At 40.4% G+C, this 14685-nt stretch overlaps 2 protein-coding genes and 1 pseudogene across 3 annotated transcripts; 2 read left to right on the forward strand and 1 right to left on the reverse strand.

Annotated features, from left to right (window-relative positions):
- The first annotated feature begins 833 nt into the window (after positions 1 to 833).
- On the forward strand, positions 834 to 1953 carry LOC103719715 (dormancy-associated protein homolog 3-like). The gene is made up of 3 exons (XM_008809082.6): positions 834 to 1227; positions 1346 to 1519; positions 1844 to 1953. The coding sequence occupies exons 1-3, from the start codon at positions 1113 to 1115 to the stop codon at positions 1951 to 1953; spliced, it is 399 nt and encodes a 132-aa protein (XP_008807304.3). The 5' UTR covers positions 834 to 1112.
- Positions 1954 to 3572: 1619 nt separating this feature from the next.
- Positions 3573 to 6775, forward strand: LOC103719728 (pentatricopeptide repeat-containing protein At4g14850-like; annotated as a pseudogene). Its single transcript, XR_015975823.1, has 2 exons — positions 3573 to 6131; positions 6407 to 6775. The product of XR_015975823.1 is annotated as a pentatricopeptide repeat-containing protein At4g14850-like (transcript).
- A 2971-nt stretch (positions 6776 to 9746) lies between these two features.
- On the reverse strand, positions 9747 to 12788 carry LOC103719727 (protein LURP-one-related 8-like). The gene is made up of 3 exons (XM_088716966.2): positions 12025 to 12788; positions 10103 to 10339; positions 9747 to 9875 (listed from the first exon to the last, which is right to left on the reverse strand). The coding sequence occupies exons 1-3, from the start codon at positions 12316 to 12318 to the stop codon at positions 9747 to 9749; spliced, it is 660 nt and encodes a 219-aa protein (XP_088573092.2). The 5' UTR covers positions 12319 to 12788.
- Between the last annotated feature and the right edge of the window lie 1897 nt (positions 12789 to 14685).

The raw sequence follows: 14685 nt of genomic DNA on the forward strand, positions 1-14685 counted from the left end.
ATCCTCTGACGTGATAGCATTGGTTCAATTTTGCAGAAGCTCGATCAATAAATCAAAATTAATCATATCATGAGTTGTTAATTGTGCAACATAAGCTTGACGAGTTGCCATATCGTGTTACATAAACTTAAAAAAATGCTATGCTAAAAACCAGTTGCTATACTGTGCCACATGTAAGCATGAGAACGATGTACTACTAATGCAAAGCATTTTTACAAGCTATCATTATCTTATCTTAAATTCAACACAGAATGCAGAATTTAAAAACTTATATAAATTTTTCAACGATATTCTTCACAATCCAAAATAATCAATTTGATGAGGCTTAGATTTTTTTCTTTTTTTTTATTTGAGTGATGGGTGTGAATTTGCATGCATGTGTTTTTGCATGCTTAACAAAATTGTGTCAAACATACATGTCCGGAGATAGTTGATGTATTATCAAAATTTTTATCACTACGATCAGTTCATGGTCAACTTTAATGTATTTGTGCTGTAGTGTTTCTTAATTCATAGAATTATGAACCAGATCTTCTCTGATATTATTTATAACAATTCAGAGTCCCACCAAAAATAGCCAGCCAAAAAATATTATTTAATTTTTTAATATTATATAAGTATTTGGATCCATAGATGAATAACTGATATCTGATTAAAGACATATATGTACGGCTTCTTATAACAATAAATAAAAGTAAAAAAGAAAGGGTTAAAAAAAAATTGAAGTAGAGTGGAAGGCACGAACCTTGAACCCGGACCACCCGGTAAGATTCAGAAGACTCCAAATTTTACCGCTGGCGGTATAAAAAGCGACAGGGCCCTTCCATGTGACGCAATCCACATCCGTCGGAATAACAAACACGTGGCGCCATCTTACTTTATGATCAAGCTGCCCCTTCCAATCTTACCTTGTGCTCCGTGTACCTTTCACGTCACTTATTCCCGATCCCATCCAACGGCCAGGCTTCTCCGATCCGACGCAGACCTGCTCGGCCTTTAAGGCCCCCATCCCTCTTTATAAATCCTTTTCCAGGCACCGACTTTCTCCTCCTCTTTCGACTCACTAAGGATCTCTGAAACCCTTCTCGTTGGCTTTTTCCGTACCCAACTCCATGAGCCTTCTCGACAAGCTTTGGGACGACACCCTCGCCGGCCCCCAACCCGACGCCGGTCTCGGGCGCCTTCGGAAGCCCTTCTCCCTATCTATCCGCCCGCCCTCCGCCCGAGGTCCGGCGAACTTTTACAGTTCTTTTCTTTCCTTTTCTCTTTCTTTTTTCTGACGTTGTTTTGAGATAGATCGGGGATCGAGATGCTGAGATCTGATTCGTGGTTGTGATGGTGACAGAAGAGGCGGCGGCCGGCGGCGGGGGCGGCGGAGGGAGATCGTACGGCGAGGAGGAGGAGCCGAGGGTTTCGAGGGCCATCATGATAAAGAGGCCGACAGGGCGCCCGTCTCCGGCGAGGGGGACTCCGCCATCGTCCCCGGCCGGATTTACTCCTCCGGTCTCCCCCTTCGCCGGTAAGTGCTTTGGGTTTTTTAAGTAGCAGAATAACGTAGTCCCTGCTCCTAGTCCTTGGTAGTATACCATAAAAGCATCTGGGGATCTCGAGGGTATTTTGGTCACTTGAGCATTTGTGAAACGCAATGGGAAACGACTTCCTTTTTTGCTTCTGCTCGCTCGCGTTTGTGGCCGGATTATCTGGAAACGCGTTTCTTCTTTTCGAAAGATCTAGAAGAGCTTGCTTTGTCGTTCTTTTGATCGCATTTAGGGCAATTTGGTCATTTGCTTTTTTGTTTTAAATTTATGTGATCTCTTTTATCTGACCATGCGATGGTGATCAGGTGGTGGAAGAGGGAAGGAGTGGAACCGCTTTAGGAGGAAATACGAGAGAAGAGGAGGAGAGACGGTGGGGGTGGAAGAGGAGAGTTCTTTTCCTCCGTTTGAGATGTGAGCTCTCCATGGGAGCTCTGGACCTACGCCCACTCTCATGAGGGGAAGACACTGTAGCTCATCATGGGACATATATGATATATATAGAGAGAGAGGGGGGAGGGATGTGTTCTGGAAATTGGACCGAGCAAAGAGCAAGTGACAAGTCGGACTGTAGTTGTCCTATGTAATTATGTTTGCTTGGAGAGCTATGTTACTATGTATGTGTCTTGTTTGTTTTTTTTTTCCCCTCTAATTTTAGAGAGAACTATCTATATTGAGTTGGGGTTTTGAATTATGCACTATTTTATTTGATTCTTAATGCGGTGAAGGTGCAAGCTGTTCGCAGGCTAGCCCGAGTCTAGCTTGTTTGATTACGAAACAAACCAAGCCTTGTTCAATCTGGACTCCAGTCAGCTTGGAATATCGATATATAAATAATTTATAATATACACATTATTTTAATTATTATTATCATTAGAAGATTAAAATATAATTATGATTATTATTTTGAAGCATATAAATGAAAGTTTCATATGATCTTAAATTCTTATTAGCTCTTCTAAACAGGCTGTTCCCAAATAAAATTAATGAGCAAGTTGAGCTCCAAATATAGCTGTGTCCATGATTGGTGCAGTGATATGCGATCCAATTTCATATGGTTATTGTTTGTATCCTTGTATTTTATAATAATTTAGGATCTTATCCAAAAAAATTAGCTGGAATATAATTTTTTAGCTACTTGATTTTATACAAGTACTTAAGATTTATTTAGCGAATAATCGATATGAAACTAAATATACGTTCGCAGGAATGCTCATAATTTTACATAGAGCCCATTGAATTACCATTGTCATGACAACTATGAATTGGAGAGGTCTGACTTCTAATCACTGCCCTTCTGCATATCATAAACAAAAGCGGTCGAAAGAAAAGTCCTTGTTGGCCCCTCGAATCCTTGCAGAATCCTCTCCGCCAAGCCATCCGGGTTGTACTATTGTTTATGTTTAGATGCCGAGTAACTAACCATCCCTTGAATAATTTTAATTATTGGTATTTACCTCCTAACCAATGAATAATTTTATTCACTATTTAGTTGATGTTCTCATAGTTAGTGAGATATAGCTACCGAAAAAGGGCAAAAATAGAGTTGGAGAGAGAGCTTTGGATGGTTAAAATTATTCACCCTTCTCCTGAAATATCCTTAATCTAGCTAAATACCTTTTCCACTTATTAACCAAATAAATTAATTCACTATTTTTTGAGTGATGTTTGATTGAATAGTAATTTTATCCACCCTTTAATGAACTTCCAAATGCATGCCTGAACTTCAACATCCAAAACTTTCGGTTGGCCCGGCCTTGGAAAGATCGTGGTCATCTTAGGGATACAAAGGAGTACTTTGCGAGGGCAAATCTATTGCTCCAGGCCAACTTAGGGATATTTTACTGTCTGACTCCTTTTTGGGTTATCATGATTCATCCGGTTCACCAAAAGGAAAAAATAAAAAAAATTGCAACTGTTGGTATTTCCGAGAGTAAGCTGAGGGACACGGGTGCGAGGGACTACCAACTCCCTGAGACAGCATAGCACTTTCATGCCTATCGATTTAATAAACTTGAACCGGGTCTGGGTTGACCCAGAAACACAGCTACAGGAATTTTGCTCCTCCATCCCTTTCCAAAGCTCTCTCCACCGGCATCTCTCGCTGCCTCCAAACCGCCGCCAAATCTCTCCTGGAAGAGCAAAACGCTGCGACCGCCGCCGTCCCCCCCTCATTCCTCCGCCCCCGCCCACCTTTCCCCGCCGCCTCCCATTCTCCTCCCATCTCCGGCGCCCAACTCACCAAGTCGTGCCTCCCCTCTGCCGTCCCATCCTACCGCTTTGGTCCAATCCAGCTCCCCCAACAGCGCCCGCAAGGTCTTCGACGTAATCCCCCACTCGGACCTTGTCTCATGGTCTGCCCCTCATATCCAACTACGTCCGCAGCGGCCTCACCCGCGAGGCCCTCCTGGCCTTCAAAAAGATGCGATCTTTAGGCATCCTGAGCAACGAGTTCGCCCTCCGGACCCTCCTCAAGGCCTGCTCGGACTTCACTGCTGGCACCCAAACCCATGCTGTCGCGATCGTCGCTGCGTTCGACTCGACGTTTATGTCGCCAACACCCTCATTGTAATGTACGCTGGCTTCGGCCTCCTCTCGGACTCCCGAAAGCTGTTCGACGGCATTGCAGGCGAGAATGTGGCTTCATGGAATGCAATGCTTGCGGGGTATGTTAAGAATGATCAGTGTGAGGAGGCAGTTGGGTTGTTTAGTGAGATGGTGATGAGTGGAATCTCGTGTGTTTTGAATGCTTGCACGGGCTCGCAGGATTTGCGCCACGGGAGAGAAGTTCATGGTTACGTCACTAGGCTTGGCTATGACTCAGGCCCATTTACCGTCAATGCACTGGTGGATATGTTTGCAAAGTTAGAAGATATCGAGGCCGCAGCTACAGTTTTTAAAGGGATATCTCGGCCTGATATTGTTTCATGGAATGCTTTCATTGCTGGGTGTGTTCTTTGTGGACATGATAACTGGGCTTTGAGGTTGTTTTTGGATTTGAAGCACTGTGGAATGCTTCCAAATGTGTTCAATTTGTCTAAGGCTTGTGCTGGGATGGGGAATGTTATATCTGGGACGGCAGATACATAGTACTCTGATCAAGGCTGGCTCTGATTCAGACATGTTCGTGGGTGTTGCGATTGTTGATATGTATGCCTAATGTGATCGTCTAGGACATGTGAGGAAAGCCTTTTAACTTGATCCCTGTGCAGGATTTGATTTCGCGGAATGCTTTGATCTCGGGATGTTTAGGAGGCTTTGATTTTCTTCTCTAAGATGAGGATGGAGGGTTTGAGCATTAATCTGACCAGCAGTTCTTAAATCTATTGCAAGCTTTCAGGCTCCTAATTGGAGTAAATAAGTTCATGCCACTTGCTCTCAATGCAGAATTTTTATCAGATCCGCATGTTGTAAATGGTGATGCATATGGGAAGTGTAATTGCATAGAGGAGGCAGCAGGAGTTTTCCGGGAATGCCCATTTGGAGATGTGGTGGCCTTCACATCCATTATCACAGCTTACTCTCTGAGTGGGCAATGGGAGGAAGCTATGAAACTTTTCTGTGAGATGCTAAACCAGGAGCTTAAGCCAGGTTCATTTGCCTTAAGTAGCCTGCTCAATGCTTGTGCTGGTTTATCTGCTTATGAGCAAGAGAAACAAATACATGTTCATGTGCTGAAGATGGGGTTCATGTCTGATGTTTTTTCTGAGAATGCACTTGTCAGCATGTATGCGGTATGTCAAGTGTGGGAGCATCGAGAATGCATCCTTAGCTTTTTCTGAGATACCTGAGAGGGGGATTGTCTCTTGGTCTACGATGATTGGAGGGCTTGGACAACATGGGCACGGGAAGGAGGCATTAGATTTGTTCCAAAGGATGCTTGAAGAGGGTGTTGCTCTGAACCATATAACCTTGACTTGTGTTCTTTGTGCTTGTAACATGCTGGTCTCATTCATGAGGCATAACGATATTTTGAATCAATGGTAGAGCTGTTTGGCATTGAACGGAATCACGAGCATTATGCCTGCATGGTTGGCCTTCTTGGCCGTGCTGGAAGACCAAACGAGGCAATGGAGCTTGTAGATAGCATCCCTTTTGAAGCCAATGCTTCAGTATGGGTAGCACTCCTAAGGTCATCCAAAGTCCATAGGAATATAGAATTGGGTAGGAAAGCAGATGAGATGCTCTTTGCTCTGGAGCCAGATAAGTCAGGAACCCATGCGCTTCTCACTCATATATATGCTTTGGCTGGTATGTGGGATGATGTTGCCAAGGTGAGAAGGTTGATGAAAGCTAGCAGGGTGAAGGAGGAGCCTGGCATGAGTTGGATGGAGATGAAGGGCAGAGCGCACACTTTCATTGTGGGTGATAGAAGCCATGAGAGGACACCAAAAATATATGCTGAGTTAGAAGAACTGGGTGAATTGATGAACAAAGCTGGGTATGTTCCTACTGTAGATATCGACCTCCATGACATGGAGCAGGGTCAAAAACAGGCGCTTCTTTCTCACCGTAATGAGAAGCTTGCTGTTGCATTTGGGTTGATTAGTACACCAGCTGGAGCCCCCATCAGAGTGAAGGAAAATCTTCATGTGTGTGAGTATTGCCACACAGCATTCAAGTTCATCAGCAAAATTGTCTCAAAGGAGATTATCATAAGGGATACCAATCGTTTCCATCATTTCAGGGATGGGTCATGTTCTTGTGGTGATTATTGGTAATGTGTGAAGGAATAAGGACTGTTTCTCATATGAAGAGATTGCATTCTATTTATGCAAAGACTAGCAGGAACATGGAAATTAACTAAGGGTGAGATTTGTAGCTTGGTGTGATATGATTATTTTAGCATGACACTGTTTTTTTTTTGGCAGGAATTGGGAATTTATTCAGTTTGGTTGAATAAAGTTGTGAAGACTCTTATTTGGTTTGATTCATAGGACTCAGAGCCCAGGTGAATGAAGAGATTTTAGAAACATCCATAATTTACCCTCTGATGTGGCTGTACAACAGATCATGTCTCTTGTATATTTAATTGACATGATCTATTACTATATTGGCAAGAGTATAATTCCTTGGGGAAGGGCAATTCTCCTCCAATTTTTTTTTATTGTTTTAACCAATGGGTTGCCATATATTTTACCCCATTTGATAACTGATTACAAGATAAGAATGTACCCAGTTTGTTTTGTATACTGAAAATCTCATTTATTTAGTAGTTTCATTATAAAGATTCAGTGATACATGTTATGCTGTATAGTTTATTGCATCTTGCTGCTCCCACCTTCATAGGTTTCAGACTGCTTATTTCTACAGAATTCTGCTGCTCCTGCTGACATTGCTTAAAATTTTCAGTGGACAGTCATGGAGAGTGATCTCTGTCCGATTATTTTTAGTGGACACTTATTTCTGGAGTGGATGTTATGAATCCAAGTTCAGCTTGAATTGATTAAGATCTAGAACTGGGACTCACAAATCAAGATCCACCATTAACCAGACAAATGGGTTCAGCCCGAGCATAAATCGTCATATCTAAGCTTGGTGAGTTCCTCTAACACTCTGTTTTGTTAATAGGTGTTATGGATCCATCAACAATAGCAATATTCCATGAAATAGTAATATTCCCTGACTTTCTTGTTACCACCTTTATTCCTCAACAATCTTGTATTCGTAATCAATAGAGATGGTCTTTGATTGAAGTGCGGCGATTAACACACCCTTAAGGGACAGTCAATAAATATGACCAATATGGTCTTATTTTCATTACATTGCAGCACAAAAGGTGTTGGAGGAACATCACCAATTCTCAAGAGATGATGTTCCTTTCTGGTTCAAGCTTACTTCTAGCAGGTCCGAAAGCTTCCTAATATCTAAATATACTCTCACTATGTAATACCTTTTGCTGATATTATTAGTTGAACCATATGGAACATATACAAATACACCTGCCTGCACACACACATGCATGCATGTATGCAGTTCCTTTTTACTTTTTCCTTCATTTTTGTGCTAACCCAAAAATATGTAGGAGCATGCCTGAATAGTATGTGTGTATGTAGTTCCTTTTTAACTTTTTCTTTTGTGCCAACCCAAGAATATATAGAAGCTTACCTGCAAATGAATAGAATGAATGAATTGGTTTCTCAACAATCATTCCATTTTTCAACCTTTGTCAACACCTCGTGTTCACCTGTCCATCTTATCCAACATGAACTTTGTCGAAGTCCAGCTTATCCAACATGTACTTAGTCAGCTGAAAAGGTGAAATGGGGCTCGAGCTAGTCCTCGTGTACGGTCATAAAAAACAGGTCCAGGATTTATTAGAGCTAGTGCAATATGGCTATGATTCAGTATGTTCACCAAGAGGGAAATGAGATGGCTTATCTAGTGAGGTTGGGAGTTACATCAGAACTGTGTGTGTGTGTGTGTGTGTGTGTGTGTGTGTGTGTGTGTGTGTGTGTGTGTATATATCTGTCTCCTAGGGATTGTGTCTGAAAAGTTGTTTCAATGCACAAGTTAGGACTTTAAATGAAGTTTGATCTTTGCACATTTATACAATGAGGCCTCCTCCATCAAGATGACCAAAAATAATAAAAAGAAAAATAGGAAGAAAAAAAAAAGCTAGAGGACCTGCCTATTGTCAAGTATTTTCCTACATGGCACATGTGATGTCACTGGACCAATCCCATCAATTGCACTGCACCAATATCCATGTGCCACATGGCATGTTATGCTGCAGGGAAGACTTGTTGGAGAACTAGTGCTCCTCCAAATGGAAGAGGTTATTCTGGGTCTGAGACCATGCAGTGTTTACCAAGTATACAAACGTGGTTAATTCCATCAGGCAGGTCTTCCTCCCTTTCTCAGAAAAGAGCAGAAGAAACGAGGAAATTTAGTTGAGAGAAAGAAGGGAAAGAAGAAAAAGCTGTCCTCAACCTCTGTGACTTCATAATGCTTCAGGCCTTATGGGACATTTCAGCCGCACCAGAAATCCTTGTGTTCTTAAAAGTTTCTCTGTCACCATCATAGGAATAAATATGACCAAGTATACAAACGTGGCTAATTCCATCAGGCAGGTCTTCCTCCCTTTCTCAGAAAAGACCAGAAGAAACAAGGAAATGTAGTTGAGAGGAAGAAGGGAAAGAAGAAAAAGTTGTCCTCAACCTCTGTGACCTCATAATGCTTCAGGCCTTATGGCACTTTTCAGCCACACCTGAAGTCCCTTGTGACTTCATAATGCTTCAGGCCTTATGGCACTTTCTCTGTCACCATCATAGGAATAAGTATCCACAATTAGCTTCCTCATGCCTCATAGCTGCATGAAAGGAGCTAAAATTAGCTTCTCAGTGCCCCCTCATTACTACACCATAGGTTTCTTCAACTATGGTATGCTGTATCGGTCCAAACCAAACGGTACGCGGCGTACCATACCGGTTCGGTACCAGTATCCGGTACGGATGGCGTATCGATATTCAATACGCCAGAAAAAATTTCGTACCATATCATACCGACATTGTGCTAGTGTGGCATCGGTACGGGATCCAGTACCGAGACGACGAATCTTGTCTTGAACCATTAGATGTCATGTGTTGATGATGGTAGAGATGTGTCTCCCCACTGCATCACACCCGGTGGCCGGTGGCCCTACACACCCACATACTGAATGAAAGCAGTTGAGAGAGGCTATGTTCTTTTGTACACGACATTCAAAGATTTTCATGCGACTTCTGCTAAGTTGGCCTTCGCCCTACCACTATAATTTAGGTGGAAGTGCAACACTCTTATGTTTTACCCTGCTTTCAACTTGCACTCGTCAGTTTCATCCAGCCTTTTGAACCTAACATCACAAAAGACCGAAATAACCCAATTCATTCAAATTTTTTAAAAATGAGGTTGCATTGCATTTCTTTCATTAGCAATCTTGTTTTCCTTTCTTTCATTAATAGTCTTGATGACGATAGGATGGCAGGTAACATGAGTTATAACCAGCTGCAACTATGGTGACCAGAGAGAGAGAGAGTTGACCACTTGTGCATCCACTGGAGAAACCAGAGTCTTGGGGTGTTTCTGCTCCTTGTCAAACTTAGCCTAGTGTATTACTTAAGTTTCAACTATATGTTAGTGCATCAATATCTCAAAGTGCTCATGTTATTGCCTCTTGTCTAATGGCAATCTTGAACAAGGGAAACCACCTTATACATTTGGACTGCTCAATCATCTCATTGAGTTGGTGATCATGACCATAGCCATTGCTATAGCTTGATCCATCCAAGGCTGCACCCTCAGGGTCAGAACATCTTTATTGAGTAATATCTTCGGGGAAGCACCATATTTTCTACTAACCTGCCAAAAAGATTGATAGTCTTTTGAGAGAAAATTAAAATTATGACCTTAATTTATTCACAAATACGAAACATAATCATCTATTTATACATCTTGTTGATAGTAGACCAAACCAACCCATCTAACTTGTCCCATGAAACATACAATATGGTTTGGTATGAGTAATTTTACTCATTTTTTGGAAAACTGTGACAAAGGAAGTTGTGTTGGTATATTTTTGTTGTTACCTCAGCGACAAGTGGTGCATTGGCCGCCGATTGATAAATCTTGGACCATTCATTTTGTCGTGACCAGCTCATTCGGTAACCTAATGGCTCCATTCCAGTCATGGACACCATTGATACGGTGCAACGAGGATTGCCCAAGTCCTTTGTAGCCTTAAATAGAGGCTTCTGTTGCCCAACCATACCTACAACATCTTTATCACCCTTGTAGACCTCCCAACTGTCCATTAGGTTTAAAATCTGTGAAAACATCAAGCTTCCCCGGAGTTAGTAAAACTTGTCCTCAATGACAAAGTTCTGCATGATTTCTTATGCTTCTATCCTGATTGGATGTGCGACACATTTACTCGAAGGTATTAATCAATCGCATGCAAAATAATAACATATATTCAATTGATGTAAGAGCAAAAAGTGTAAGTCAGGATGTCTCGTGCATCGGAATTGCCTCGAAACAGAAGTATCACAAACCCAACTTGTTATTAGTATTGATGTTGTTGTTAAGATCATACCTAACATGGTCCCTTTTAAGATTATATATATATATATATATAAAAATTAGGGAAAACAACCAGACAACCTCTCAATTTGCAGACAATTAGTAAATGAAGTAAGAGATACAAAAACAGACCTCAAGAAAAATCTGCAGAGATATAGCTAGCCTTTACAAATTGAAAGAGCAAACAGGGATCAGAGGCAGAAGTGGATGACTGCAGTCATTATTATGCTCTTCCAAGTTGCATAATGGAATAGATGATTGGGAAAGAGTTTTCCATTTCGTGCTTGGATTGGCCTCTTCTTGTGGACCAATTGACATGGACCAACTAATAGCTGTAGATCACTTAGCAAGTATGTTTCAAGATAAAATGTAGAACGATCTTCGACCGTAGAATTAGTATACATACAACCTTCTTTGAAATGATACATCACATGAGAGAAATCAAAAACCGCTTGTTAGACTCTAGAGTTTCCATCTACCAAAGAATTTGTCCCTTTTCTAACAGCAGTCAAGGAGAAAGGTGGTGGATGCGAATTGGAAGCCAACCTAAACAATGCTTGATGGAGAATGATGGTGGAAAAATTTGGTTGGTGCAGTGCATTTACCACAGAGCCTGGCCTACTTGGTAGAGACACCCCCTTCAAGAAATAGCAAATAGAAAGAGTCATATGACTTGAAAGTCCATCAAGCATTACTCACCCTAATTCTCCGAAATTTGGTTAGGTTTTATTGGTAACATCAATAGGTATATGCTGGACTTGTATTATGCACCTCACCATTCATAATAATTCATTTAGAATCTGACATATATTATTTCATGTGCCGGCTCTCGATTGGCAGGCCTAATGGAACAAATTTATCTCCATGATAAACTGATCGATCGATCCATCGATCTCTTTATCTAGCATCCTATATATAATTCCCTTAAAATTTTATGAATTTTGCAAAACATCTTTTAAACAAATTCAAAGTGATGAGCTATTTTATTTCTTCTCCATATATGTAGCTTTAGTACTATAGACAAATATCGAGATATTACATTATATATGACTCATCATGCATGACATTAGTTAAATCAAATTGAAAATACCTTAGCGAAAGGGGAAAAAAATGAGAACAAATTGACAATCTCATCATATGGATGCAGCACTTCTGTTATTTTCATTTTGATACTGGATTTTTTTCGCCTTATTTGTCTAGCTTGATTTTATATCCAAAAATTTTATAACTGGAAGAAAAACAGAACTTAGTTCAAATTTCTCGAGAATTTCTTTTGCTAATGAAAACCAGAACTTAGGTTTCAATCATCTAACTCATTCTACTTTCTACTTTGACACTAGGATTTAATTACAGAGAACATCCAAGGAACATGAAGCATATGGAAAATTATAAGGAGTTTCCATAAGATGAAGATAATTTTTCTCTTCACCTTTCGACACTGCCGGATGGTGAGGAGGACATTCCCAACCTGGTCCATGAGCACCGTCTCCTGCCTCCAATTATGGGCATAGTTATCAACCCGGAAGACCATTCGACCAACGGAATCATCGAATACTGTGTAGCCATGGCCATTGAAGAGCAGTGACTTGCACCACACGGTCAGCCGGACTGGAGATGGAGAACACAGCTCAGGGAAGACTCCTCTTGGAGAGCCGGCTGGTTTTCCGGTGCCGTCGGTCCGATCCTCCATTGGAGTAGTCTCCTTGCCTTTGGGGACCTCCATGGCAGCAGGAGAGTTGGAAGCTTTGGAGAACTCTTTGCAAGCTGCCTAATGTTTTTAGAGTACAGGCTTTTGGAGTGTTACGTGGAACATGCATGGACTTTTCCTATCTTATGGGTGACTAAGCAGCATGGCTAATTTGCAATAACGGTTTTCCTTGTTATCTCACACGTACATACGTATAAATCCACTTATATCAACGGGCTTGGCAACTTTTATATGATACAAACGATGACTAGTTAATTATATATGGAGATTGATGAAGTCTTGAACAACATACCAACCTATGAAGGCTTCTGAAAGTAGCAAAGGTGAAGGTTGAGTGGTTGACCAGCCTCCATTGATGACTTCCTACAATCTTATATATCTAGTCTCATGCTGCTGCTGGACATTGATCGTACGGCTACAACGGTGTTGTAACGTGTACCAGACTACCACCCAACCATTTGATAAGAGTTCCAAATTCATGGTAAAGTGATGTTCTAGTCTTCTCCAATATTCCCTTCTCATTTTTAGCTCATTCAGTTTTTCTCATGCCACATTTTCCTGCCTAACAATATTGAATGGTGACAGTTTAGAAATGTTGACGAGTGTGGAATTTTTAGCACTATGAACAAATCAACAAATGGACTGGTTGATTGATTGCTTTATGATTGTGAGATATCATGATTGTAAGAAGAGTAAGGAAGCTGGCTTTCTTTTTTATTTTGGGGTAGCCACAAAAAGCTCCGGGAAAAGCATGCAAACCAGAGAAGTGGTAATCATGGTTCCAACTTCATCCATCACGTTATTTTGTCGTATCAAAAAAAATTCTTACTTAATTTATTACGAACTTTCTATCACTACAGAAAAAACTAGCATTGCCGACACGTTTTTAATGCATTTGCCGATGTGAACACGTGCTGTCTAACAGATCCTCGATGCTTTCTAAAGCATCACAGAAGCGTAGGCAGTACAACCATGAAAAAATATTTATACGACGCTCTCCTATTTTTCCTACAGTGTATGGATGGTTGTGTTATTTTTTTTAAAAAAAAATCATGGATTATAGATGTCGTAATCAAGTGAATGAAGCCAAATATAATTAAATAAATATAAATATTGTTTCTGTTATAATAATCATCATTGGCCATCGCTGTTCATATAGCACTTTGAAACCATGACATAACAACTTGCTAACAACTGACAACATCTAATGAATGATAAATTGCAAAGAAAGCATGCATATATATATATATATATATATATATATATATATATATATATATATATATATATATATATTGAGAAACAAGATAATATATAGAGACATCTCCATCTTACATTTTAGAGAATAAGACAAGTATAAAGTCCTAGTCCAAGATAATGAGATAGCAACCATTCATGAAATATTCCTTTTGGAATCAAAGCTGTCATAGAATAGTACTCCTCATTAGACAATGGAATGAAAAATGCCTTTCATATGCTGTTTCTCTTAAATCAGCCAAATTTTATAGCATGTCTCCAGTATCAATATCTCCCTGATTTCCAACGAAATCATACTTGTCTGCAAATTAATCCCTCTTCTTGAAGAAATCATATGCATTATGCTGGTAATATACTAATATTCCCTTGGCTTTGAGAGAATGGAATTATTCTACCAATTGGCGCTTGTCGAACTAATATCTTGTATCACACATGCTAATTATATGGATGGGATTATTGTTGTCCATCCAACACTTGCTCCTCTTAAAACAAACACACCGGCGATTATAATTTTCTATAACATCTCCAATATGTTTATAGCCGATTTTCTATAACCAATAGAGAAGGAGGCATGATGAAGAACACTACCCTAATCTTCTGATGATTAACTCCTAGTTCTATTATTGGTCGAAGAATTACATAATCGCAATTGATGGTAGATTTTGCCTGCAAATATGCAGCATTTTGGGCTCAACATGATTCTCAGGGTTTGTGTATTTGTAATATGATAGGTTTCACGAGTGTAAATTGCAAAAAAATCCTATTTGTTACCAAATGGTGGAATTATCATGGTTAATTGACAGGTTCCCAAGTTGACGGGGCAAATGTGGCATGGCGTATGGGCAAGAGAAGGGAAGGAGGTAAGCTCATGATGTTGCTTACCCAATTCACATCAACAGAGTTGCAACATTTGTTAGGCCCAATAAAACTAGTCCTGCTCAAGCCCGGCCTCACAGCTTCCATGACGATTTTCTTATAGAATATGTTAGTCCTTAAAAAATATATGTGCCGATTTGGATAAGTGCTCTTTGATCTTTTTGATATATTTGTACTAAAACTATGTGAATGATCTACTGTACCATATATATATATATATATGCACCAACTTTTTATGCAGAAACCGTG

The sequence above is a fragment of the Phoenix dactylifera genome, chromosome 2 (assembly GCF_051530095.1).
Source record: "Phoenix dactylifera cultivar Ajwa chromosome 2, Ajwa_hap1_PhDact_Kaust_v1.1, whole genome shotgun sequence".
NCBI lineage: Eukaryota > Viridiplantae > Streptophyta > Magnoliopsida > Arecales > Arecaceae > Phoenix > Phoenix dactylifera.

Coding starts and splice junctions, on each gene's coding strand:
- LOC103719715 (XM_008809082.6), top strand. CDS start 1,113: ATGAGCCTTCTCGACAAGCTTTGGGACGACACCCTCGCCGGCCCCCAA. Junction 1,228..1,345: donor CCGCCCGCCCTCCGCCCGAG/GTCCGGCGAACT, acceptor TGATGGTGACAG/AAGAGGCGGCGGCCGGCGGC. Junction 1,520..1,843: donor TCCGGTCTCCCCCTTCGCCG/GTAAGTGCTTTG, acceptor GATGGTGATCAG/GTGGTGGAAGAGGGAAGGAG.
- LOC103719727 (XM_088716966.2), bottom strand. CDS start 12,318: ATGGAGGTCCCCAAAGGCAAGGAGACTACTCCAATGGAGGATCGGACC. Junction 10,340..12,024: donor CCATCCGGCAGTGTCGAAAG/GTGAAGAGAAAA, acceptor ATGTTTTCACAG/ATTTTAAACCTAATGGACAG. Junction 9,876..10,102: donor ATGCACCACTTGTCGCTGAG/GTAACAACAAAA, acceptor TCTTTTTGGCAG/GTTAGTAGAAAATATGGTGC.